Consider the following 26,563-nt stretch of genomic DNA (forward strand, 5'->3'; position numbering starts at 1 on the left):
TAGTCGATCCCCCCTCCCCTCCTTGCTGCCTCTATCAGGGTATGGCTATGCTAGCCACCCTAGTTCGAACTAGGGTGGCTAATGTAGTAATTCGAACTAGTCCGTGCCGCATGTAGCCACGGGCAGGGAGTTCGAACTACAGGGCATTTAAAAATGGCAGCGCCCAGGAACATGCAAATGAAGCCCGGGATATTTAACAAAATTGGGCAAAGTGGCTTTAGGCTGTACGTGCAGAATAATCATGCTACGTAGCAAAGAATTAATGATCCTTCTGTATAGGACTGGCAAGATTGCACCTATCAGTCTGGGGAATCTGAAGGACCAGGGTCAGCAGGGGATCTGCCCAGCAGAGGAAGCAGGTGGAGTTCCGCAGGAGGGGCAATCTTCACACCTGGGACACCATGCTGGCTCTCTGCACATCTCATCTCCTCAGTGCTGCAGCTGTACAAGCCACCTAGCAGCTGTAACCCTTCCCACAAGCAGGAAGTGGAAAGCTGAACCTCTTGAGTACTGATATACCTGACGGACAGAATCCTCCCCAATACTGGCACTTCAATGTCTAGGACTATAGGGCTGTTCCCAGGTAGGGCTGTTCCCAGAGAGGTGTGGGGCCCTGGGCAACCCCAACCCCAACCCCACACCCTGTCCCTGCTCCACTCCTTCCCCTCAGTCCAGCTCCTGCTCACCCCACCTCTTTTTGCATCTCCACTGCACCCCTTCCCAGAGAGACGTAACCCAGATGATTGCCTAGGAAGGAGGTTGGTGTGGGGAGGCAGCAGGGGTCAGGGTCCCCTCATTTACCACAGCTTCAAGAGCTGAAGGAAGTGGAAACACCCAGCAGCCTGCTATACTCTGATGCCATCTCCAAGCCAGGGAAGCAGGAGCCAGGGCAATGTTGGCAAAACAGAGCTGGCTGCCAGGCTGCTCCACTTTCCATGGCTCCCACTGCTGTGGTGAATGCAGGTGGCCCAAACCCTGCTGCTGCTCCACCGTAGGCCCGCAGCCAGATAATTCACCAGGCCACCATGGACCCTACAACAAAAGTTATCCTAAATAATAGAATGTTGGGGTGGCCACTTTAGGGCCCCCAAAAGAACATGGCCCAGGGCAGCCAACCAAGCCCTCCTATGGTCATAACGGTTGTGCTCCTAGTTACTCCTACAGTACAAACAAACAACAGAAGCGACAGCAAGGAAAAAGGTGAAGAAGTGGGCCATAGGGAGTTATCATATACAGAAGTGTGAACTAGGGATGTAACACTTTTTTTTTAAATTACTAAATGTGTAGCCAGTCGAATTTCTGTCGGTTACACGGTTAACCACGGCTGCCAGGAACATCATGGTTATCAGCCCCATGGGGCTGCTGAGGTCCCACAGCCGACATGGCTACTGCAGCACCCCGTCTTGCATGGCCACTGTGGCTGCTGCAGCTCCTGTGGCACCACAGGCTCCCTGTCCTGTGGGGCTGCCAGGTCTGCCTCAGCTGTTGGTACGCCCAGCAGCCCTATGAAGAATGTAACCGGTGCTGGTAAACAACAAGCATCAGCTGATCTCTTATCTGGTTACACTCTTACATCCCGGCTGAACAGCCGCTTTTGCGGAAAAACTTGCCAGCTGTCTACACTGGCCGCTTGAATTTGCACAAGAACACTGACGATCTCACGTAAGATTGTCAGTGTTCTTGCGGAAATGCTATGCTGCTCCTGTTCGGGGAAAAAGCCCTCTTGCACAAATGTATCTGCGCAAGAGGGCCAGTGTAGACAGCTAAAAACTGTTTTGCACAAAAAAGCCCCGATGGCGAAAATGGCGATCAGGGCTTTTTTGTGCAAAACCACATCTAGATTGGCACGGACGCTTTTCTGCAAAAAGTGCTTTTGCAGAAAAGCATCCGTGCCAATTTGGACGCTCTTTTCCGCAAATGCTTTTAACGGAAAAACTTTTCCATTAAAAGCATTTGCGGAAAATCATGCCAGTCTAGACGTAGCCCCCTAGTATAGACACCAGATTCCTACAATACAGGATACAGTGGTCTGTTGGATTCTATCTCAGAGACATCTAAAACTATGGGGCTTCATCAGCCTCAAGATGGACCATCAAAACAGAGCCTCTGTCCCAACAAAAAAGGTGCATCTGACACACAGCTGGCAGGAACAAGAACTTGGAAAAGAACACTCCAGCTGAATGACTATTATGGCTGGCTTTTCTTAAATTCATTTTAATTATTTTTATGTATTTATTTACTGTGTTCACTTGCTGAATGCTATTGTTCAAGAAAAAAAAGGAACCAATTTCAGTGAATACTGAGTATACAAAACAGCCTAGGAGCAACTGTGGAAGTTTTCCCATAGAGTTCTGCCAAAGTAAGCCCCCGTGTTTCCACTTCTAACCTCTCAGAAGTAGACTGACAATCAAGAATTCTGTGGTTTAGAGATAGGCAAACATCCACTAGTGACTACATTTTTAATCTGGTAAGGTGCTGTCATAGATTTAAAAGAGCTTGTTAGGGTTTTTAAAACCCTAGCACCTCTCATTGTGTACTCAGTACTTCACAGAATTGAGTCCAAAATGAGAACCATTAATTCTCCTCCACCTCCAATTAGTGATTATATCAAATATAATTCCTGGAGTTCAGAGGTGAAATATTAATCTGTCTTCCTGAAATAATACGGTATTTTAAAATATTGTATATTAAATATATTTCTAACTGCCAGAGCTAGAGCTTTCACATCTTTATAAACTCCATAAAAACAGAATGCCCATCTGGTGTCAATCCAGGAGGGTGACTCCCTGTTAAAAAACTATGCAGTGGGTACCATACTGAGCAGAACATTACTTCATTAGCAATGGGTTTGCTGCAAACCAATTTACTAGTAAGGGATATACCAGAATAACTCCAAGAATGGACACTCTGGCTGCCACAGTTGATCTTCCGGGGTTCGATTTAGCGGATCTAGTGAAGATCCACTCATTCAAACTAAGAGGTCACTCCTGTCAGCAATCCTGCTCCTCACAAGGAGTAAGGGAAGGCAATGGAAGAATTTGCTCCCGTCGACTTCTCACTGTGTGGGCAGCGCAAAAATGCAATTTAAGATAGCTCAATTCCAGCTACATAATTAACACAGCTGGAGTTGAATATCTTAAGTCAACTTTCCTCTTTAGTGTAGCTCTGGCCTCTGATCCTGCAATAAAATTGCCTTATTCCACATTATTGCCTTATTCTGGAAGTACAACACACTACTTCAGAATAAAGCAGTGTTATTCCAGAATTCAGGTGTTTACACTGGGAGTTAATCAGGAATACTTAATCTGCTTTAAATTCACATCCTATTTTATTCTGGATTAATTTTCATGCCTAGTCAATCCCTTAAGGGTAATATAATTGGCCCATACAATTGTTATGGGAGTATTCTCAGCTCCTTGAATCCTGAATTCTCTCATATTGCTTCACTGCAAACTTAGAATATAGTTTCCAAGACTAAAATCAACTATGTATTAGTTTTCAAATATCCTGGCTTTTGGGGATCATAATTTGTGCTTTTATTCATTATTCTATTATAGCTGATAATTTTCCTTATTCTCTGCAGTCCATTTTCCTTTTGGTTATCAAGAAGCACAAAGTACTGTACTTCTAATAGTCACATAGGGCTTTGTGATAGGATGGACTAGGCCCTGAAGCCTCCTGCTGGATGCTCTGTGGCCCTATTACACACCACTCCAGAAAAAGGGTAGTAGAGAAGTCCTCCAAGCTCCCCAGAGCAGCAGCATGAAATGCAGCCAATCAGGGCCCAGCAAGCTAGTATAAAAAAGGCTGCTGGCCCACACCCAGTTAGTTCCCCTCTGGAGCTGCAGGGCTGTGTCCAGACTCAAGGGTTTTTTCGAAAAAAGTAGCCTTTTTTCGAAAAAACTTCACTTGCGTCTAGACTACAGCCACTTTCTTTCGAAATTAAATCGAAAGAACATGGCTTTTCTTTCGACGGCGGTAAACCTAATTTCACGAGGAAGAACGCCTTTTTTCGAAAGTGCTCTTTCGAAAAAAGGCGTTCTTGAATGCAACAGGGCATTTTCGAAAGAGAGCATCCAGACTGCCTGGGTGCTCTCTTTCGAAAAAGCGGCTTGCTTTTTCGAAAGTACTGGTTGCAGTCTAGACGCTCTTTTTCGAAAGTGGCTTTTTAGAAAGATTCTTTCGAAAAAGCCTTTCGAAAGAGGCTTGCAGTCTAGACGTAGCCCTATAGGAGTGTGGACGGTGTGGCTGACAGAACTGCAGAATCCTGGGTACGGTGTTGTTTTCAGGAGCCAGACAGTAGTTCTGAGAGTCCCCATCTATTAACCATTCACATCCCTACTACAAACAGCATACATATAAGACATTTGTATGTACCCATGAGAAAAAAAGATGACTGCATGTATTAATCTAAAAGTGTCAGAGGGGTAGCTGGGTTAGTCTAACTGGAAAAACTTAAACAACTAATAGACTTGCAGCACCTTAAAGACTGACAAAACATGTAGATGGCATAATAAGCTTTTGTGGGCACAACCCACTTCTTCAGATGAATGGAGTTATTAAAGGTCCAGTTTCTAAATAAATAGGGGATGGGGGGAGGGAAGAGAGAATAGTAACAAGGAGTCCCATGGCACTTTAAAGATTAACTAATATATAAGGCCATAAGATTTCATAAGGTAAAAATCACTTCTTCAGATGCCTGAAGAGAAAATATAAGAAAAAGGGAAGAGATACAGAGATGGGAGTGTGACATCAGTGCTAATTAAATCAATGTGGGATGTGTCTCACCTCTAACAAAGGTAAGAGTATGTGAAGGGGAAGTTATCTATTATAGTGAGAGAACCATTCCATGTTTCTATTTAAACCTCTTTTTATGATGTCAAATTTTCATATGAATTCCAGCTCAGTAGTTTTTGCAATCTGTTTCTGAAGGGTTTCCCCGGCCCCCTCCTCCCCCGCCCCTGAAATGGCAACTTGAAAGTCAGTAACTGTGTTAAGGGAAGTTAAAGTGCTCTCCCATTGATTTATGTACATTACCATTCTTGATGTCTGATTTGGGTCCATTTATTCTTGTGTGTAGAGACAATCCAGTTTGTCCAATGTTCATGGCCAAGGGTTATTGCTGGCACATTATGACATATATTCCATTAGTAGATGTCCACGTAAACAAGTTTTTGATAGTATATGCTGATGTAGGTCGGTCCTGTGATGGTGTCACTAGAGATACATGTGTAGACTGAGTTGGCAGTGGGGTTTGTTGCAGGGACAGATTCCTGAGATTGAATGTGTCTACACAGCACCCTAAAGTCAACGTAAGATACGCAATTTATGCTATGCAAATTGCGTATCTTATCAAATCTATTTCCAAATAGCTTAGTTTTAAATTCGGCACGTTTACACAGTGTCAAATTTCAAAATATCGTGCTATTCCAAGACATCCCTTAACCTTTATGGAACGAGGGTTATCGGGATGCCGAAATAGCACACCCATTATTTCGAAAAATATTTCAAAGTAACAGGTGGTTTGTGTAGACAGGGGGTAGCCATGCAGTGTAGATGTACTCTTAGTGTTTCTATAGTGGGGTGTGAAGTTGATGATGAATAGTAGCACATGTTCAAAGCCAGGTAGCTACATAGCACAGATGAGGAAGGACTGGTCAAGCAGGTCTTAAACAAAGAAATGAGCTTTTACCTCGATTTACATATAAGTTGTAAAGAGTGTCCTAGGACACAATAGGGGGAAGACAGGAGACAAGAAAAATCTGCATATCAGCAAACAAGTAAGAAGAAACAACATGCAAAATTGTTCACTCCCTCCTTTACTGTTTGAATGAACTTTAACTAAAAGTTGGCCTCAGGAAAATGCATTTCAAAGGGGAACTGAACTATAAAAGCAAGAGACAAAAAACATCCCAAGTTATCTCTTCCTATCCATCTCTCACTCTTTCAGAAAAGAAAGCAAATCTGTCCACTTGACTTTGGGGAGAAATCCTGACCTGAAATCTGGTCATCCCTGTTGCTGGAGGCATATGGCAAGAACTTCACCTTGACCAACCCTTGTTCAGTTCAGGAAACATTTTATCTTTATTCCTTTTGTAACAATTTCTGGCTTTTATGCCTTATACCTGTACTAGCTTAAAACTTTTCTCCTTGTAGTTAAATACACGTTTTATTTTTTAATCAAAATGAATCCAGCATTTATTAAACTAAACTGTGTGATAACACCATTTAAGATAGCAAACTGTTGTATATGCTGATCCCCTTAGACAATAGACCAAATGTGCCTTGACTGTCCAAAAGAAGGCTGGACAGTGCAGAATACACATTTGGTGGGTATTTGGGACTGGGCATGTGCTGAGGTCCCCTACAAGTGGACCCCAAGAAGCCAGAATATAGCTGGAGTTTGCTGACGAGCTGTTGGTGCTAGAGTTGATAGACTAAGGCTGTGACTATACACAGACATTCAGAGTTTAACATGCAGACTGTTTGAGAGAAGTCCAAGGTTGGGAGCTACAATAGCAAAGCATTGTAAGCCTGGCAAGCTGCAGGGCAAGAGTGACATAAACCTTCACTGCTCTAGATTGCACCCTGGAACATCATACCAAGAAAGTACTTCTACATTTCTTCTAAATTTAAGAACAGGTTAGCATTGGAAAGGCAAGGAAACTGAATGACCGTGAGCAACTCTGAGTTAGGAACCACAGGAGCAACCAAGACTGAGATGGCTTGAACTGCACATTTATCTTATTAATTTGGGGCAAATAAAGTTGGAAGTAAAAAATTCACCCTATTCCTCAGTGTGAGGATGATCTTTCAGTGGCACAGACATGATGTTGAAGGTGCTACATGCCATGCCCTCATTGCTATAGTCCCTGCAACAGGGAAAAGAGCATGCTGCTCAACATCCATATGTCACACTAATCCTCAGCTGCATTTTGGAACCCTTATTACAGTGGTCAGCAACCAGTCGATCGCAATCGACTGGTTGATCGCGGAGGCACTGCTAGTCGATCTCGACACGGTGTTCCCAGCTACCTCTTGCTCCCCCTCTCCCACACAGAGGAGCCTGCGCTGGCACTATAGCCTCCCACCTCTCGCAAAACTGGAGCCAAAGCCGGCTTCCTATGGCAGCTGAGGACGGGGGCGGGGGAGAAGTCCTGCAGCTCCATGTCAGATCCAGCTTCTCAGGAAGGGCACACTGCTCCTCCCCTCTCCACAGCTCTCGTCTTGCTTTCCTTCCCCTGTGCACTAGGGAGGCAGGGTCAGGGAGAGCTTTAATAAGGATCCGGAGCAGCTGGTTTTCTTAAAGTAACTAAACTGCATGTGCACTTCTTCCAGCACTGCCTGCAGATCCTTCCCGAGAGATACTTGTCTCTGGAGAGCCCCAGTACCGGCTGAGCTGCCCCTGGCCAGACACCCCGCTCTTCCCTCTTATCCCCTAGCCAGACACCCACCAGCACCCTGTTCCTGGCCCCTCTCTCCTGGCCAGACACCTACCCCCAGCTTGCTCCTGTACCCTACTTTCCACCCAGATTCTGCACCCCCATCCCTATCCTACTCACTGGCAGCTCTGTCCATACACTGCATCCTTCCTACCCCAGGCCCTAGGGAGGTCCACAAAATCCATTAACCCCGTAACGCCAAAAGAGTTAATCTGGCCTGAGGCCTTGAACCTCAGTCATACAATCATAGAGCTGGAAGAGACCTCAGGAGGTCACCAAGTCCAGCCCCCTGCCCAAGGCAGGACCAACTGCAATTAAATCACCCCAGCCAGGGCTTTGTCAAGCTAGGACTTAAAAACCTCTAGAGATGGAGATTCCACCACCTCCCTAGGTAACCCATTCCAGTGCTTCACCACCCGCCTAGTAATACAGTTTTTCCTAATGTCCAACCTAGACCTCTCCTACTGTAACTTGAGGCCACTGTTCTTTGTTCTGCCATCCATCACTACTGAGAACAGCCTCTCTCCATACTCTTTGGCACCTCCCTTCAGGAAATTGAAGGCTGCTATCACATTCTCCCTCACTCTTCTCTTCTGCAGATTAAATAAAACCAAATCCCTCAGCCTCTCCTCATAGGTCATGTGTTCCAGCCCCCTAATCATTTTGGTTGCCCTTTTCTGGACCCTCTCCAATATCCACATCCTTTCTATAGCGGGCGGCCCAGAATTGGACACAATACTACAGATATGGCCTCATCACAGCCGAATAAAGGGGAATAATCACTTCTCTAAATCTGCTGGCAATGCTCCTCCTAATGCAACCTAATATGCCATTAGCCTTCTTGGCTATAAAAGCACACTGTTAACTCATATCCAGCTTCTCATCCACTACAATCCCCAAGTCCTACCTATCTCTCCATGGGGCTGGAGTGCCAGAGGAGTGAGGTATCTCAGTTGGGGCCACATCAATGAGGCCTTTGGGGTTCTGGAGGGGTTGGTTTTTTGCATCTCACTTGTGTGGTCCCCAACTGATTTTTCTGTGTGTCACTGGCCCCTTGACCCAAAAAAGGTTCCCCACCCCTCGCCCCTCCAATAAAGACAGACAATGTTGAAACATTTTGTGTTCAACATAATATTTTATTTAAAAATGAAGCCTGGCCAACAAGCCCCCAATTGGGGTCAAGCCCCCATTTGTCCACAGCACCATAACACCCCTGAACATCACACACACCCCAACCCTGAGCCCATCATACATCTGAACCCTGCCCTGAGCCCCCCACATCCTCAAACTCCTGCACCACCCACATCTCCAGTGTTGTGCCACAACACGCCTGCACCACCAACACACTGCGAACCTGTGCCCTTAGCCCCTCATACAGCCCAACCTAAACTTCTACACATCAATATCCACAAGTCTGCAACTTGCTCAGCTCCCTAACCCTCCACCTGACCCCAACACTCCTCAGTTTGGAGCCCCCTCCCTGAGCCAGCATATCCTTCTCCACCTTCTCCTGTATCCAAATTCCCTCCCAGAGCTTGTACCTCTCACCCCTTCCCACACCCAAATCCCTCATTCCCACCTCAGAGCCTGCACCTCCTGTCTCAACCCAGTGAGAGTGAGTAAAGGCTGGGGACAGCAAGTGATGGAGAGGAGGGGAATGGAGAGGGAGGGCCTCAAGGAAGGGGTAGGATCCTGGGGAAGAGATGGAGTAGATCTTGGCTTACCTTGACATTTAAAAAGTGATGTGGGTGTAAAAAGGTTGGAGACCACTGCCTTATGACCACTGCAGCCTGGCATGAGTAAGAGAACACTTCATACTACCCTACCACAGGGCAGAGTCCATGCACCGAGGCAGCAGGGCAGTAACACAGGCGCTTTAAGCCATCTTTGCACACTACTCTTTGACTTACATTCAGTATATTTTAACTGCACCCAAGGATTTGTCCCTAAGGCTTCAAACCCCACAACTATCCACACTCACCTCCCCCATCATCATGATGCAAGACCCAATCCAGTAGGATTTCACTGCCAGTCATCGACTAAGTCATACAATAGGGGTAGCAAACCATGCAGATTGCAGACATATTAATTTCGAAGCATGGGGGAGTCAGGGAGTGCAGGGTAGAATTAATATTTTCCCAGGACAAAACAAGTACTGGTATGCAAATAAGCAGGGCACTATGCTCCAGAAATCTTTTGTGTTGTGCTGCCACAACAACCAGCTCCTGAATACTTGGTGTGCTCAGCTTGCCAATTCCTCGAATTCTCTTCCAATTCACAGCTAATTTGTAGACTGTCTGACAAGAGAGAGATTTTGAGGGAGGGGAGGAGGAGAGCAGGGTAAAAAGTTATTTTGGATGTCTCTCTCACAAGCTAAAATTGTGGAAAGCTTTTACCACATTTAGCCTCAGGATGGCCTTCATCACATTTCATAACTTAGCTGAATTAATTTTGGCATTTTGAAACAAAACTTTAAAATGTCGAATAGAACAAAATTTGCTTGATGGTTGTTTTTCAAATAGCCATCGGTATTTTTCTTCTTAGCCTAAAATATCCATTTTAAAACTGCCACAAACTATTGAATAAACAATTTATACATACTATTTTGAAGCACATACTACCTGGTGGTTATGTCACCATACAAACTTCAGCAAATGTGTTTTTACACCAAGTAACTTTTACAGATTAACATGTCTAGCATTAAGAACAGTTGAAGTTAAAAAACAAACACAAACAAAAAATAATCGAGTTTAAAAATACAAACAGTGTGACAAACTAGCAAACGCTGTGTTTTCTAGCACTTCTATGATTAGGTTTGGTTTATATGACATTAAAATGACCTTTAATTATCAGAATTGCATCCCACATTTTGGCCTAGTTTTAGCCTAATTGTTGGACTCCCTGAAATCTGCTTGTGGTCCCCCTGGAACAGGCAATTGTCAAGCGATCCATCCCCTGCCACACGCTCCCAGTTTCTGGAAATCAGAGGCTAGGAAAAGCAGGTGCACAGGGTGACATCCCCGATCATCTTGACTAACAGCCACTGATGGACCTCATCTTTGTGATGAACTTATCTAGTTAGTTTTTTAATCCTGTTGTAAGCTTGGCATTTGTAATACCCTTTGCCAATGAATTCTGGTCTTTTTAATATCTCCTCATATGGAAGCTCACCCATACTCATATGCATTTTGTTGTCCATCTTTTCCAATTCATACGTTTTTGAAATGAGGTGACCAGAACTGCATTCAAGCCATGAATTTATATAAAATTATGATAGTTGGTTTTTTAATCTATCCCAGTGGTTTTCAACCTTTGTTCTGTGGACTTCCCCAGGGGTTCATGGACTATGTCTAAGGATTCAGTAGAAAACAGACTGAAGAGAATACAACTATGTATACAGACAACAGATTTCCTAAGGGGTCTACACCTCCAAAGTTGAAAACCACTCATCTATCCCTTTTCTAATAGTTTCTTATATTCTATTAGCTTTTTTTAATTGCTGTAGCACATTCCATGGATGTTTTCTGAGAACTATCCACAATGACTCCTAGATCTCTTTCTTGAGTGGTAACAGCTAATTTACAGCCCCCATCATTTTCTATGGATAGTTGGGCGTATGTTTTCCAATGTGCATTACTTTGCATTCATCAACACTGAATTTTATCTTCCATTTTATTGCCCAATCACTCAGTTTTGTGAGTCTGTAACTCTTTGTAATTGACTTTGAGTATAACGATCTTGAATAATTTTGAATATTTGCAAATTTTTCTACCTCAGTGATTACCCCTTTTTCCAGATCATTTATGAATATGTTAAACAACACGGCTCCAAGTACAGATCCCTAAGATATACAATTATTTATCTCCCTCCATTCTGAAACTGACCAATTATTCCTACCATTTGTTTTATGTCTTTTAAGCAATCACTGATCCATGAGAGGGACATTCATGTTATCCCATGATTGCTTTACTTTAATAACTAAAAGCTTCTGAAGGAGAAGAGATGTAATTCCAACATATAATACAAACGGGTCATTTGTTTAAAATATGTACTGTATACCAATATTCACATACTTCAAAGGAAAAATGTATCTATTAAATCAAAGTACAGTACTGATAGTTTTTCCATAACATTGCATCTCTTTTAGATGTACAAATATATGTCTTTCAAATTTCCATATGCCATACATTAATCATAGACACAATATTTCTGATGTTTGGAAAGAAGTGGATCGGACTTAATTTTGTAGCCTGTCAACTCCTCCCCTTAACTTACAGAATGAGAGACTGTCCACTAGCTATAGCAGTAGCTGCAGACTACTCTTGTCATGTAATCTCTCTGCATCTCGCTTTCCCATCTGTAAACTGGGAATAATACTGTTTTCCTACCTCACAGGAATATTGTGAAAATAAATAAATCATAGGCTGAAGGGAGCTCAGATACTATAGTAAGATGAGGGAGGGACGGCTAGATAAATACCTTACAGAAGGTATTCAGGTATAGACAGACAAATCATTGTTGTGTAATGCAAGACCTGATCACGTCAACCACCACAGCTAAGTCTTCTCAGTACAGGCAGTCCCCGGGTTACATGGATCCGACTTACATCGGATCCCTACTTACAAACAGGGTGAGGCAACCCCACACTAGCTGCTTCCCCCCAGCAGACCAGGGAGACGCGAAGCTAGCGCCCCACCCCAGCAGACCAGGGAGACGCGGAGCGGCTTTTCTCAGCAGACACCTTAGCTTGAGAATAAAGGACTGAGGGAAGTGAGGTGTGGGAGAATAAAACTGAGCTCTGGAGAAATGTTTGGCTAGAGTTTCCCCTACAATATGTACCAGTTCCAACTTACATACAAATTCAACTTAAGAACAAACCTACAGTCCCTATCTTGTACGTAACCCGGGGACTGCCTGTATTCCCAACCCCTTGCTGTATGAAAAAAAAGGTCTGGAACCAAAAATCAAACTTCCATTTTAATAAGAAAATCATCCTTTGGCCATTACTAGATAAATAGCCTTTCATGGGTAAAAAAGGCTTTTGGTGTGATGACAAAGAACATTACATGTAACATTTAGAGTCTTACAACATTAAAGTCCATGGAAATTTTCCACACAAATAAGGGGCAAACACATTCAAAAATCAAATACAGAATGAATACAATAGGAAAACTAACCTCATAAATAAAATATACTTTAGCTTCCACGTAGATTCCCATACGCACTACTGCACGTACTGCAGCATTCATACCTAGAAAGATAAAGTGAATTCACATATTATGAAATTATGCAAGGTTACCTACATTTTCTAATATTAACTTGAAATACCTTTTGTCCAAAAAAAAAATCCAATGCTGAAGGAATTAATTGTAAACTATAATTTCTTTCTAAACAGAAAAAAAGAGCTTTTACTATAACAGATATGTACATACTGACAAGGCAACCAGCTCTTGAAGCTGAAAGGGGACAGAGTTATTTGTTTTAGCATCATAATTATATGGACACTGAATAGGTGAACTTGATGAAACAGTCAAAATATTATCAGAATAAACAGTAATTAGAAAGTGGTGACTAATAAATAACATAAGGCTGATTGGTTTGGCACCTTGCAATTTGCAAGACTTGCAGGCACAATTTAGTGATGCATCCCCACTTTCCAGAGGGGAAAGTTAGCTTTTTTTCCTGATCTATCTTATTTACTTCCAATCCAGCTCAGCTGCACTGATGGTGTGCTGCGGAGGAGCAGAATAAAATGAGAGGAGGGGGAGTTGCAAGCCAATGCCAGCTGCTTTCCTCTTAAGTACAGAGATGTGATGTGAGTAGCACTGGCATCTTACGCCTTTGTGCGAGCATGTCCTTCAGCTCACAATGGAGCCCTTGGTACTCTCTTTGGACATACCCTGAGAAATTGAAACACTTGGCTGAACGATGTCATACTTGTGTAAATCAGTATTGATACTTCAATGTATTAAGCAGCAAATATGCTTCAAAACTATTTTATAGCAAACCCAATGGGTGTCAATCCAAACAGTCAAAAAGAATGTTGTATTAAAATGGCTCTCCCCATCTTACCATGAGGAAGATTACAGACTCCAAGCACAAGAAACAACTACAGAGTTTCAGAAGAGGGACAAGGAAGTTGAGATCTCTCTCTAACAGTTGATCAGCATTCTACTTGTACTTACAAATATGCACCGCATAAAGTATAGTATAGTAAGTATCTACAGTCCCCCAGATCAATTAATTACTGGAAATTTAATTAATTACTGGGAAAAAATAAACAGATAATCACTGCTACTGAGGTAGGTATGAAATAATTTCCAGTTTGAAAGGCATAAGGTGATCACACCACCAACAAGGTTGACCTGAATCTCCAAACCCACAAACGAAATCATTTATACGGCCTGTCCTCAGGCAGTCTAGAGACTGTCACTGCCAGGGAAATATTTATATACTCACTGAACTGCTTTGTAAATGCTGAAACTGGTCAGGGAGAACTAGGGATGTAATAGTGTAGTCAATTAACCAATAAGCACAATAAGCAAAAGCTTATCGGTTAATGCTATAGATTACACGCATTCCTTCCCCCACCAGTAAATTTTTTAGCAGGCTGGCCAGCAGCCAGGCTCAGTCCCAGCTTGTGCCAAGTCCAGGATCTACCGCTGCTGCGTCTCTGCATTTAAAGTGTATTGAGAGCCAGGCGGGAAGGCAGTGCAGCTCAGTTCCAGTTCACGCTGGGACTGGGAGTTCAGATCCTGCTCCCCCCCCCAGTGAGGGACTGTTGCCACCCCATGCTGCTGGCTCTGTATCAGAGGCCATAACACGGGGAGACAGGCAGCCAGTCCATGAGGGGAGCTGGTTTTTAAACTGGCTCCCCTTGAGGACCAGCTCCCAACGTGGCACCCCACGCTCTGCCTCTCTGATACAGAAGCAGCAGCACAGAGTAGCAGGGGGCTTCTCAGGAGTGGGGCCGGAACGCATTGGCTGCCGGCCCCACCTGCAGGGACTGTAGAATAGTCGAGTAACCAATATAAATTCATGAGGTTAACTGACTATTCAATTAACCAATATTTAACATCCCTAGGGCAAATGTCTCCATTACCCTGAAGTTTCCTCAAGTGCCTATTACTTAGGAGCACAACACAAAGTCTCTGTTATTAAACAGAAGGCTTTCATTGTGCAAGAACTAAATACTAAAGCTATGTCTACTCTAGAGACCTGTACTGACACAGCTGTGCCGCTGTAAGATCTTTCCTCTAGCAACTCGATGTTGTTGGAGGAGTACTCTCCCATAGACATAATTAAACCACCCCCAATGAGTGGAGGTAGCTATGTTGGCTGGAGGAGCTACATTACTGTTTTTAGCTTGCCAGGTTTGTATGTAGCAGGCCTAAACCATGCCTCAGCTACCGTTACTCATGCTACCGAGTTTATGCTGCAATGTAGACTTGCACTAGCTTGATGAGAGCTAGTGTGAGTCTGCATAGACAAGCAAGGGAATCACATCTTTAGCCAAAATACGCCATGGAGGGATCCCCAAACTTTTCTCTATTGCAGCATGGGGTGTCAGTACAGAAAACAAGAGAACCATTGCCTCAGGCCTTTATATATACTCTATGTATATCCCTACTGAAAGTCTGTAACTTGGCTATTTAATATATACGTTATCACAGCTTGATATTGTTGTGTGAGCATTACATGCTATCACTTACCATTTTTAAAGAAAGCTTGAATGTTTTTTTAGCAAATATGCTCTAGGAATTATTGTTGACAAGTTTTGTGGCATATGATATACAGGTTAGATCAGATGATCACAATGGTCCCTTCAGGCCTCTGAATCTGCCTCTGTGCAGGGACCTGGGTGCTTAACACATTTTCAGAAGTGCTGAGTACTCAGAGCTCACACTGAATAATCTGTTGATGTCATTACAAACCTAAACATGGCTTTAAATCCCTACCATTAGGTACAGATTGAACCTCTCTGATCCAGCACCATCGGGATCTAAACGGTGCCTGCCAAACCAGAGAATTTGCCAAACTATAGGAGGTCGATATTATCTAGCAGCATTACCAGCATTTTCACTGCTTACTCATTTCTTAGAAGACATTTAAGGGTAAATTAGAGCTAAACAACAGCAAAGAACACTGAGAGCCAGGACTGGTAGCTGTAAACAAACTTTATGAAACTACGAGGCAACTTTGCCTCATCCATGATAAGTGGCCATACAATTAACTAGAATCATGTTGGACCATGGATGTTGCCAGACCAAAGAATGCCAGACCAGAGAGGTTCAACTACATCTGAATATTTTGGCCAGAGTTCATTCAAATACATAAATATATCTACAGAGGGGAACATGAAGTCTCTACCAGTGTTTGAATAGTCAAGATGTACTTTAGTAAACAATGTTTTATTTCATTACCTTTCACTTCTTACAAGCAGCATTTCCATCAGAGTATCTATGAAATGTAATTATATGATTACTACTGGAAAATGGACACACTAAGTAGTTATGAGCCTTGGGCCGCATTACTCAGTAATTGTGCACATGGAGGATTTGAACAGTGATTTAAAAACTAAACCGTGACTAAAACAATCACTTAAAATAGAAAATCTAAAATCCTCTGAATTACCATCTACTTTTGTATTAGACCTTTGATAGCTGCTAAGATTTATCTGGCAATTTTTAGCCCCAGTGAAGATGGAATAACCCATATCTGGCTAAATGTCATGAAATGACGACTGAAACAGATGCATCAATATCTGGATATTGTCTGTTCAGTTATATTTATATAATTCTCAAACCAAGGTTATATAAAACATTACAGAAGTTTTTATTTTTTTGCCAAAAGCTGAAAACACAGAAGTAAAAGGTATTCATTCTGCGTGCCGACACACCACGAGTTGTTACAGCATAGCAGCATGAGGGAGGTTAAAACATCATCTCCTACTCAAATTTGACAGACCCTGATCTTAAAAAAAAAACCCTAAATATATGCAAAAAATCATACTGTGTCCCCAACTTAAGAAAGAACTTTAACTTTAAACAAGTGCCATTAACTTAACTTCAACATAAGTTGAAGTGCTGGCCTAGATAAGAATGCTTGCCTGAATCCAGTCTATAGTTTTTAATACAGCATGATGCACTACAACTGTTGCTATGTCTACACCACCACCTATGATGGCAAAACTTAAGTTGCTCAGGGGTGTGAACGTTCCATCCCTTAACAGTGACATAAGTTACACAGGCATAAGTGGTAGTGTACTCTGTGCTTTGAGTGACTGCAAGATGTTTTGGGGATATACTCCTCTTCTCTGAACCCTCTCCACTAAGAGACTTCTATAATATAAATATATACAATAGCATTTCTTCTATACAGGCAGTTCCCGGGTTACACGGATCTGACTTACATCGAATCCCTACTTACAAACGGGGTGAGGCAACCCCGCACTAGCTACTTCCCCCCAGCAGACCAGGGAGACGCGAAGCTAGCGCCCCCTCCCCCAGCAGACGAGGGAGACGCGGAGCGGCTTTTCTCAGCAGACACCTCAGCTTGAGAATAAAGGACTGAGGGAAGTGAGGTGTGGGAGAATAAAACTGAGCTCTGGAGAAATGTTTGGCTAGAGTTTCCCCTACAATATGTACCAGTTCCGACTTACATACAAATTCAACTTAAGAACAAACCTACAGTCCCTATCTTGTACGTAACCAGGGGACTGCCTGTACTGCATATTTAGGTATGTCTAGACTACATGCCTCTGCCGACAGAGGCATGTAAATTAGACACACCAACATAGTCAATGAAGCAGGGATTTAAATATCCCCCACTTCATTAGAATAAACATGGCCACCACGTTGTGCCAGCTCATCTGTCAGTGCAAAGCGGCAGTCAAGACGGGGATCGATCGGCAAGGAAAGCCTTTGCCGACCGATCCCCGTTTTGACTGCTGCTTTGCGTCGACAAACAGCTGAACTGGCACAACACGGTGGCCATTTTTATTCTAAGGAAGCAGGGGATATCTAAATCTCCGCTTCATTGACTATGTCAGTATGTCTAATTTACATGCCTCTGTCGGCAAAGGCATGTAGTCTAGACATACCCTCAGACAACTAAATAATACATACATATCATCTTGAGCATTTTAGGCTGATTTTCAATAATAATACCTTTTCAGCATCTTCAAAATTAAAATAAAAGTTAGCATCACTTACTTAGGAACTAATTTTTGACAAAGTCCTTTTTTTAATTAAGGAAGTAATATCTCCAAAGCACCTTATACAGTCAATACTGGAAAAGTCTGGAAGACTTTCTACTATAGACTGTACAATATTCATTTCCTATCTGTAAAATGTATGTTGAAACATGACATCAACTTTTTGGCAAATAAAATATTCTTCCAAAATTTCAAACAAACAAAATGTGTACAAATTATGAAATTCTACAATTAGGGAACAGAAAGGGGTTTGTTTTCTTTTGTGGGGGAAATGTAATGGATTGGGCCAATATAAGATTCTAAAGCAGTACATAATTAAACTGCTGCACAGGTCTGCCTATAACTGACCCAAGATCTGGGCTTTGGGCTACGTACCCCAGAAACCAATGACTATTTCATTAGTACCCAAAAGTGTGCTAGGTATTTTACCAAGTAAGTAAAAAATATGACAACTCTTCTCTTGACGAGCACAAAACCAAAAAGGCATGAGCAAAAGAAGGGTGAAGAAGAGCAGAGGCAAGTAAGTAAGTTTACTCAAATGTCATTTAGACTTTTACTCATTGTGAGGGGTCCATCATTTTATGTTTTAAAATACAAAGACCAACTCACTTCTTGTGGATGACAGAAAATAAGGGAAGAGTGATATTCTATTGAAGAGGATCCACACCTCAGGAGTCAGAACTAGTGAATAAATTCACCCACTCCATAGGTGCCAGCATTTAACACCTCCATGACCAACAAAGTAGGCCCAATAGCCCAACACACCTCCTCAAGTAATTCACAATCCCAGCCCCTTCACTTGGATTATCTTCCACAGCATTGAGATCTTGAAGTTACCTGAACATTCTGTTTTGTGGTTAAAGTTACTCCAGAGTTTTAAAGAACACCAGTCTAGATTATCATCAGTCATTCCCTGAACACCTTACATTGGCCTACCAGCAAAAAGCAACCGTAAACTTTTCAGCCCTAGCCAGTACAGAATTCCTTCTATTATAGAACATCCTGGGCAACTGTAATTGCTGCTCCAATATCAGCCTAATCATAATCCATACACAGTCAATTTGCTTACGGGACACTTTTTGTACTTCAGTGATCTGTGAATGTCAGGATAGCTTTCGGGGTCATTGATAGTTGGCCTCGAATAGCCCTGAGGCTGTTCTACATTATGCCAAGGGCCAATTAATGACACGGCAAACCCCAGGATCTGAGGGCATAAGGGCTGCTTAAAGACTTCCTTCTTAAGCCCCTCTCTCGAAAACTGAACCAACCACACTTGGATGCAGTCCAGAATTTGGCAAATCATGCTGAGTGATCATTCACAATACACATCAAGAGACAGACTGCCAGGGTATGACTACACTACAGAGAAGATCAAAGCTGCCACTGTCGATTGTCCAGGATTTGAATTAGCAGGTCTAGTGAAGACACTCTAATTTGAACTGAGAGGTGCACTCTGGTCAATGCCGGTAGTCCTGCTTCCAGGAGGAGTAAGGGAAGTCAAAGGGAGAATATTCTCCCTTTGACATCCCTGCACTGTGGATAGCGCCAAGTTAAGGTACTTCGATTTCAGCTGTGCAATTCACGTAGCTGAAGTTGCATATCTTAATTACTGGATTTGTTTTCTCATTTAACAGGAGGATGGCCAAAACTGTAGTACTGAAACACAGGCTACACTTTGCAGACACAAATTATTTTTAGCTTTTTCACTTACACTAAATCCCCAATATACTGCTTAAATCCACCACACAAAATGGTGGAAAGTACATCTATATTGTAAATACAGTGATTAAAGCCTGATCATTTCAAGGGAGCTGTGTATGTGTATTAATACAAATGTAAATATCTTGGATTCATAGTACTATATACACACCAAAAAATCCTTAAGGAGATTAACTATTGTATATTTAAGAATGTCACATTTTGAACACTAACATCTGCTTTAAACAGAGAAGACCTGTATATTTTTCATTTAAAAATAACTACTTTTAAATTATTAAAAATACAAAAACATCGAAAGTAGTAAATTCTTGAACTTAGATTGTATGTCAAGCACCTGCGTGGAACAGTGTAGGCAGCTGCTACCTGCTGCTTCAGTGAAAATACAAATTAAGAGTGGGAAAAAAGAAGCCATCATACAGTGCAGCCAAGAAAACAGGTTTCCCTGTAATGATAGCCATTCCTCTTTCCTGTAGAAATAGATCTGTATTATGAATATTCAAGAAGTTAAAGTAAATGGGGGATGGAAAATCAATTAAAGAACAGAAAATCCTAATTTAAAACAGGACTACTTTGTACAACATAGTTCTTTTAAAACTGTTAATCTACTTGGCTAGTCGAAACCCTCTCACCTACAAACCTCATTATTCTCTCTAAATTACACTTTGCCCCATGCAGTAAAAATGACCTTGAAAGGTCATGACTCATAGTCCTCCTGTATTCAGTTCCCCTTCCAGGACGTGGTGCAGAATGGAGGTTGCATACTAAAGTCGTCTGAACTGAGCCCAACCCAGTTATGTAAATGAGTTAAGGGCAACAATGATGTTCTTGATATGCAAAAGATAGAGACACTCATGCCCTAAGGTGGGACTTAGTCGCTGTGGTCATGAAAGAAATGACACGATCTTGCCTACAAAACATACGGGCCGCCAGCCAAATCTTTACAGAACAGTCAGGCCGGTGGAGCAGGACTCGCCAAATGCTCCTCCCCTGTTTTGCTACCCTTTGCAGATAATCGAATCAAGAGCGGATTGCTTCACTGTGGAAAGCCGTTTAAATGCTGCAGTGTAGCACCCGGCAGCGACAGCGATGTAACACGTTAAAAAAGAGAGAGAGAGAGAGAGAGAGACACTGCTGCTGCCCTGGCGTTATATAATCCGCAGCCATGCGGAAGCGAGAGGCAGAGCCCCGCTTCTCGCAGGACTCGCTTGCTACGCGGCTGCGGGCAATGCACTATCGCAGTTTCAAAGGAACATGGCGATGCAGAGGCTCAGGTGCCCCGATAGCCAGCTAGGAGTTTCGCAATGGAAGTGACTCCCCGCCCCACACACGGATACAACCGTATTGGGGCAGGCGAGCGCGAGAGGAACCGAGCCAGGGGCTGATTGTTAAGGGAAGCCGCCTGCTCGCCTCGTTCTATGGTCTGGCACATCCCTTCTGCCCCGATTGGAAAGGAGTTTAACTGTTTGCTAATCCCAGGTAAAACCGCAGGACACCCCGTTACTCCCCGGGAAGAGAGGGAAAGATGCTTCTTCACCAGAGATATGACGCACAAATGAATCCGCCACGCCTGGCCGCAGATCACGTACGCACTAGAGGCGGGGAGCGAGCGAGGACACTGGTCCATGCATACTAGCATTCTCATGCGCACTAGGAACAGGAGGGAGGCGACGGGTGAAAGGGGAGACAGGCCAGGTCCCCGCACCCCAAACACACACCTATCAAAGGGAAGGGGAACGAGAGTCTCTCCTTACACATACCTTTGAAGGGTGAAGGGGAGAACTAATCCCTACCCCTCCAAACCTTTACACACCCCCGGGGGCACTCTTATCTCACCACTCCCCCACCCCACAGACACGCACGTCTGCAGGAGCCATGCTTCTCTCTTCCTCCGTATCCACGTGAAAGCCTGGCGGACAGGGCCGGTCCCTATCGCAAAGGATAATACAGATTATCCATGGCACCCTCCCCTCCCCCCACGGAAAAGCTCCTGATCTGCTACTATTTCCCAGCGCGCTGCAGCAAAACTATCACGGAGCTGCGGCAAAACTAATGTCGCCAAAGAGAAGGCTCCAGGCAATGATGGCAGCGTGACACAAGAACGAGATAATTCTCCTTCTAGAGAAGAGGCTCGAGTCCTTTGCATTTAAATACTACCCATCATCACAGCCCCTTTACCAACCCAGGGCAGGAACTGTTAATAATATACGTTAATTTTTTGGGGGGTGACGAGGGAGGAAGTCTGAGAGGGGATCTCATGGCCAGGTTAGTAAAGTTCAATCGGTCAGTTCCCCTGTTTCCTGGTCACCTTTTGATTCAATTTCTTTAGGTCCTTGGTGTCTAATTCTCACGTTAAAACCCTGTTACTCGTGCTGTGGAAGGACTCCACGGACGGTTAGCGCTCGAAGGCCGCGAAGGATGTTTGCAGCTTAATGCTGCACGGGTATGAGCCACCTAAACCGTTGCCATGAATGCAAAACTCCTCCGGGTGAGTCGTGCCGGAGAGCCAAGTGAAAGGCGAGGGCTGGCACTGTCCCAGGGGCAGGCAGCTCCCCTCCCAGGTGCAATGCAGCAAGTCCCCTCATCTTCCTCTTCACACATTTTGGGCACGACCTTCCCCTCTCCCTGCCATCCCCTGAAAGGAGAAGACGTCCTGGGGATAAAGCTACTGGAGCTTGTGGAACCCTGCCCGGCAGAAAGCTGGCTCAGAAGAGGTCACACGTTTGAAAATGTGACGAGGGAGGGAGGGAGGATGAGCGGAGCTACTTGCCGCCCTGCCTCTTTAGGCACGTTCCCAGCCCAGACGCGGAGGTTGGGTAAAAAGACTCAGCAGAGCAGCCCGAAATCTGTGGGACTGCAAGGAAACAGGCCACCTTTCGCCCACCTTGCCAGCTACTGTACCTTGCACTAGTGTCCCATCTGCCCCCCACCTCCATGCCGCCGTGCCCAGACTCAACGTGTTCCTGCCCCAGTGTGCATTTTGCCTACCCATCCCACTGCTCCCCAGTCCCCCTGCACCTCCCACCCATGCCCACTCCACAGCCCCACGAGCACCCTGCCCCAGTGCCAATGCCACCTGATCCACGGAAAGACCCGCTCGCCCCTCTTCCCTGCTGCCCCCCCAAATGTACCCACATGACACTCACTACACCGCCACTCGTACTGCCCCGCCCACATATCCTCGCTGCCCAATGCAGCCCCCAGCCCTTTTCCCCACGCGCAGTCACCTTGCGCATCCCCGCCGCTGGTCAGGACCCCGATGGCTTTCCCTGCGCCCGAGAGATTCTCGAAGAACTTCTTATCCGCCGGCTGGTCCGCCATGGTGCCGAGAGGGGAGGGGGCAAGCCGCCGGCCTTGCGGCTCCCCGGCCCGGCTGGGGGATGAAGGGAGTGAGCGTGGTCCCTGGGCGGCGCCGGAGGGAGCCCCGGGCTGCGGGGGCTCTGCCCTGGGGCCGGAAGAGAAACGCTACAGCATAAGATACGCCGAGAAAAAGCAGGAGTCACGCAGCCTTCACATCCCACGCCCGCCGCTGCTGGTGCTGCTACTGCTCCGGCTCCAGCCGCCTGCTCCCAGTGCTTCTCGCCCCAGCCCGGATAGCTCTGCGCTGAGCAGCCAGGCTACCCCCGGCTCAGTCCCTCCGCGCCGCGGCTGCTGCTCCGCCCTCTGAAAGGCAGGGCGAGAAGCCAATGAGAGCAAGTGCGCCACCCAAGGCGCCCGGCAGCCTGCAGCGGGCGGGGCAGCAGGCTGGGATGCTGCAGCCTGGGTGAAGGGAGAGGGCGCAGGCGGGGGAGGGGGGCAGTGATGGAGGAGCCCGCAGGTGGGAGGGATGGGGCCCCCTCCTTTCCTTACCCCAGACAGGGTGCTGACTAGAGCAAGAGGGAGTGAGCTGATTTTCTGGCAAAGCCGCAGAAGGAGGAAACTGCACAGTGAGGTTCCTTTCCCCAACTCCCCCTGCTGGAGGCCAGCCCTGCGCAGCAGTCAGGCCTAGCATTGCCTGCAGGTGCTGAATGGAGGAAAGTGGATTGGGCCTGTCCTGGGACCCTGGGGTCGCTGTTCCCTGCTGTTGCCCTGCATGGTCTGGCAAAAAAAGGATGGGCAGTAGAGGGGTGCTGGAACAATTTGTATAGTGGAAGTGTTGAGATCCATTGAACCAAACTGTAAACAATGTGGGTGATAGTAAGCACCTCCAGCCGGGGGTGCAGCAATACCCGGAGAACCCCTACCTATTGAATAATTTATCCATAATTCTTTTTAAAAACTAATTATCACAATACCCCTGTGGAACAGGATAGGCATTTAGCGGCTGTACCCTGAGAGCAGGCTACAGCTATGTGGCACATAATACCTTCATCTCCCTTTGATCTAGATCCATCCTACTTTGGTTACAGTAGGCACTTGGGTCATTTTCTGCAACCCTAAAAGCAGGAACTGCTGGTCTCTACAAGCAAGCCACCATTGCCTGCCATTCCATTAGAGAAGGGCAGTGAGGGGAACTCTATCTCTTTAGAGGCTTCAGTTTTGTCTTTTTGTGTTTTTTGGTTCAAATTTCTCTGAAAATGTTTTGCACAAATTATTAAGGTACTGGCATTGTCTATAAGGTGGTTGTTATTTCACTGCCAGTAGGCACTGTAAACATCTGAGTATTATTTATTTGTATCATAGTAGCTCCTCGAGGTTCCTGCTGAGATCAAGGTCCCATTGTGCTAGGTGCTGCACACATACATAGCCATAGGAAGTTCGTGACCTGAAATGTATACTCTTTAAATAAAGAAAACAAAGGATGGGGCTTTGTCACAGAAACGGAAATGGGGAACTGAAAAAATATCTATTTAAAATACTCTCTTTTTTCCCATTTTTGCTCTTAGATCAGGAGAATGAGAGTAAAAAAAACCCTCTTTTGGTAATATCCACATTGAATATTTGAGGGATGATTTTGTTATTTGTTTTTATTCCATCGTGAATGAATAATTTATGGATGCATACCTAGTGAATAATTTATCCATAATTCTTTTTTAAAACTAATTATCACAATACCCCATGGAAGACTGTAGTATAATTATCCTGATCACAGAGGTAGATTAAGATCCAGACGCTGCAAAGTTTTATTTATATGCTTACTTTTATGCACATGAATTGTTCCATTTCCATGACAACAATTTATGTATTGAAGATCAGAATGAGCGAGAGTGTTTGTAGGATCAAGGGCTGAGTCTCATCAAAGTTATGCGGGAAGTCAGAAACAAAATTCATATGTTAAATCCCAATCCTATGCCTTAATTACTATGAAAATTATTGGGTTTATTCGATGTGTATGCACATCCTAAATTTGGTGCTTTGTAAACAGAGGCCCTGATCCTGGAACCTTTTTACATATATGAGAATCTATACTCATGTGGCTACGTCTAGACTGGCATGATTTTCCGGAAATGCTTTTAACGGAAAAGTTTTCCGTTAAAAGCATTTTCGGAAAAGAGCGTCTAGATTGGCACGGACGCTTTTCCGCAAAAAAGCCCCGATCGCCATATTCGCGATCTGGGCAATCTACACTGGCCCTTTTGCGCAAAAGTTTTGTGCAAAAAGACTTTTGCCCGAACGGGAGCAGCATAGTATTTCTGCAAGAACACTGACAATCTTACATGAGATCGTCAGTGCTTTTGCGGAAATTCAAGCGGCCAGTGTAGACAGCTGGCAAGTTTTTCCGGAAAAGTGGCTGATTTTCTGGAAAAACTGGCCAGTCTAGACACAGCCATGTAGTAATCTCAATCAATTCAATGAGAGCATTTTCATGAGTAGAATTACTCATGTACACTGGTGTTTGTAAGTATCCCAGACCTACAAATACATTATACATTAACTGCGAAACAACTCATATGCAAAATTAATTGTGTGTGAAAAGGAGTGCACTTTTCTGCACAAAAGAGCTAACAGGCCAGTTCCACAAACCTTTGCCCATGAAAGTAGTTCCACAGTAATTACTTAAATTTAAAATTTAAAAATATTTGGATTGAGAACTTTGACGCTAAGCCATTCAAATGTTTACAATTCAAATGTTTTGTCCATATTGTCTTAATAGGCCTGATCCAACACCCAATATCTTCAGCTGGTATAAACTGTCACAGTTCCATTGAAGTCAGCAACATTATGACATTTTATACCAGCTGGGGAGCTTTCTGTATGAATCTTTCCAATCATTAACACCAGTGGCTTTGGATTAGGTGCCTAATATTTGTTTTGTGCATGTTTCTTGTTTTATTTAGGGCAATATGCAACTCCTGCAAACTATTAGGCTGAAAATCTTCACCATAAATCAGACGTTGGTAGTCAGACATTGTTGTTTCTCAGAAAGCAGTGGTTTCTCAGACTGTCCTGTCTAGTAAATAATGGAATGTATCTCATAACAGGTGGTAGGATTTTTTTTTGTCTTTTCTTAAATTAAGAAACAGCTGCTCATCTCATTGATTTCATTATTTGGTATTGTTATTCTTTGTCTTTAACTTCTCATTAGGGAAGGATTTTACTTTGTTGTTAGTATTAGGACACTAAAATAAAGTTGACAGTAGTAATAATAAATAAAGGATGTGGAGCTGTTTGTGCCCGAGGCTGCTTTGATATGCTTTCTGACTTCCAAGAAACTCAGTCCTCAGTAATCTCTCTTTATTTCTGGCATACTATTGAAGGTTGTTTATTGTTTAACAATAAATATCCAGAAACAATATAATCTCAGTGGATCTGGGTACAAATGCATAACACACAATAATATTCACACACTGACACTGAGAAAAGAAGTCTTGTTTTGTGATTTGTAAGCTCATAACTTTAAAGGGATTCTGTGAAACAAACAAGGAACTCTCTCACTGGTCTTAAATCAGCTAATTCACTAGGCCTTCCAATTGTTACTCATCAAAGTACTTGCAGTACTTAAGTGTTCTAAATTGATCCTTACTGTAACAGAAAATATAGTGTATCCTGGCCAATCCTCAATTTGCTGTGCAACTCCCACTTAAACATGCTGTCCTCCAACTACAGTAATAATAGTCCATTTTCATTATATATGTGTATAGGGCCATAGGTGTCCACAGTACTTTACAAACACAGAGCTTTACAAAGTTCTCTACCAAAACAAAGTTTCTTCTATGGGAAGAACAAGCCACTGAAATACAATGCAATAAAAATCAAACCAGGACAACCA

General features: G+C 43.9%; 1 protein-coding gene across 3 annotated transcripts in view; it reads right to left on the reverse strand.

Annotated features, from left to right (window-relative positions):
* The window catches only part of PFKP (phosphofructokinase, platelet), a 93,910-nt gene extending 70,873 nt beyond the window's left edge, over positions 1–23,037 (reverse strand). For 2 of the 3 annotated variants that reach the window (XM_075922709.1, XM_075922710.1), the window contains exons 1-2: positions 22,602–23,035; positions 12,620–12,693 (exon numbers count right to left, since the gene is read on the reverse strand). In XM_075922709.1, coding sequence (XP_075778824.1) covers positions 12,620–12,693; positions 22,602–22,695 — 168 coding nt within the window. In that variant the 5' untranslated portion in view covers positions 22,696–23,035. Of the gene's footprint in view, positions 1–12,619; positions 12,694–22,601 lie in introns of all 3 variants that reach the window. The other variant, XM_075922711.1, reaches the window with a different exon arrangement.
* Between the last annotated feature and the right edge of the window lie 3,526 nt (positions 23,038–26,563).

This window comes from Pelodiscus sinensis, chromosome 2 (assembly GCF_049634645.1).
Source record: "Pelodiscus sinensis isolate JC-2024 chromosome 2, ASM4963464v1, whole genome shotgun sequence".
NCBI lineage: Eukaryota > Metazoa > Chordata > Testudines > Trionychidae > Pelodiscus > Pelodiscus sinensis.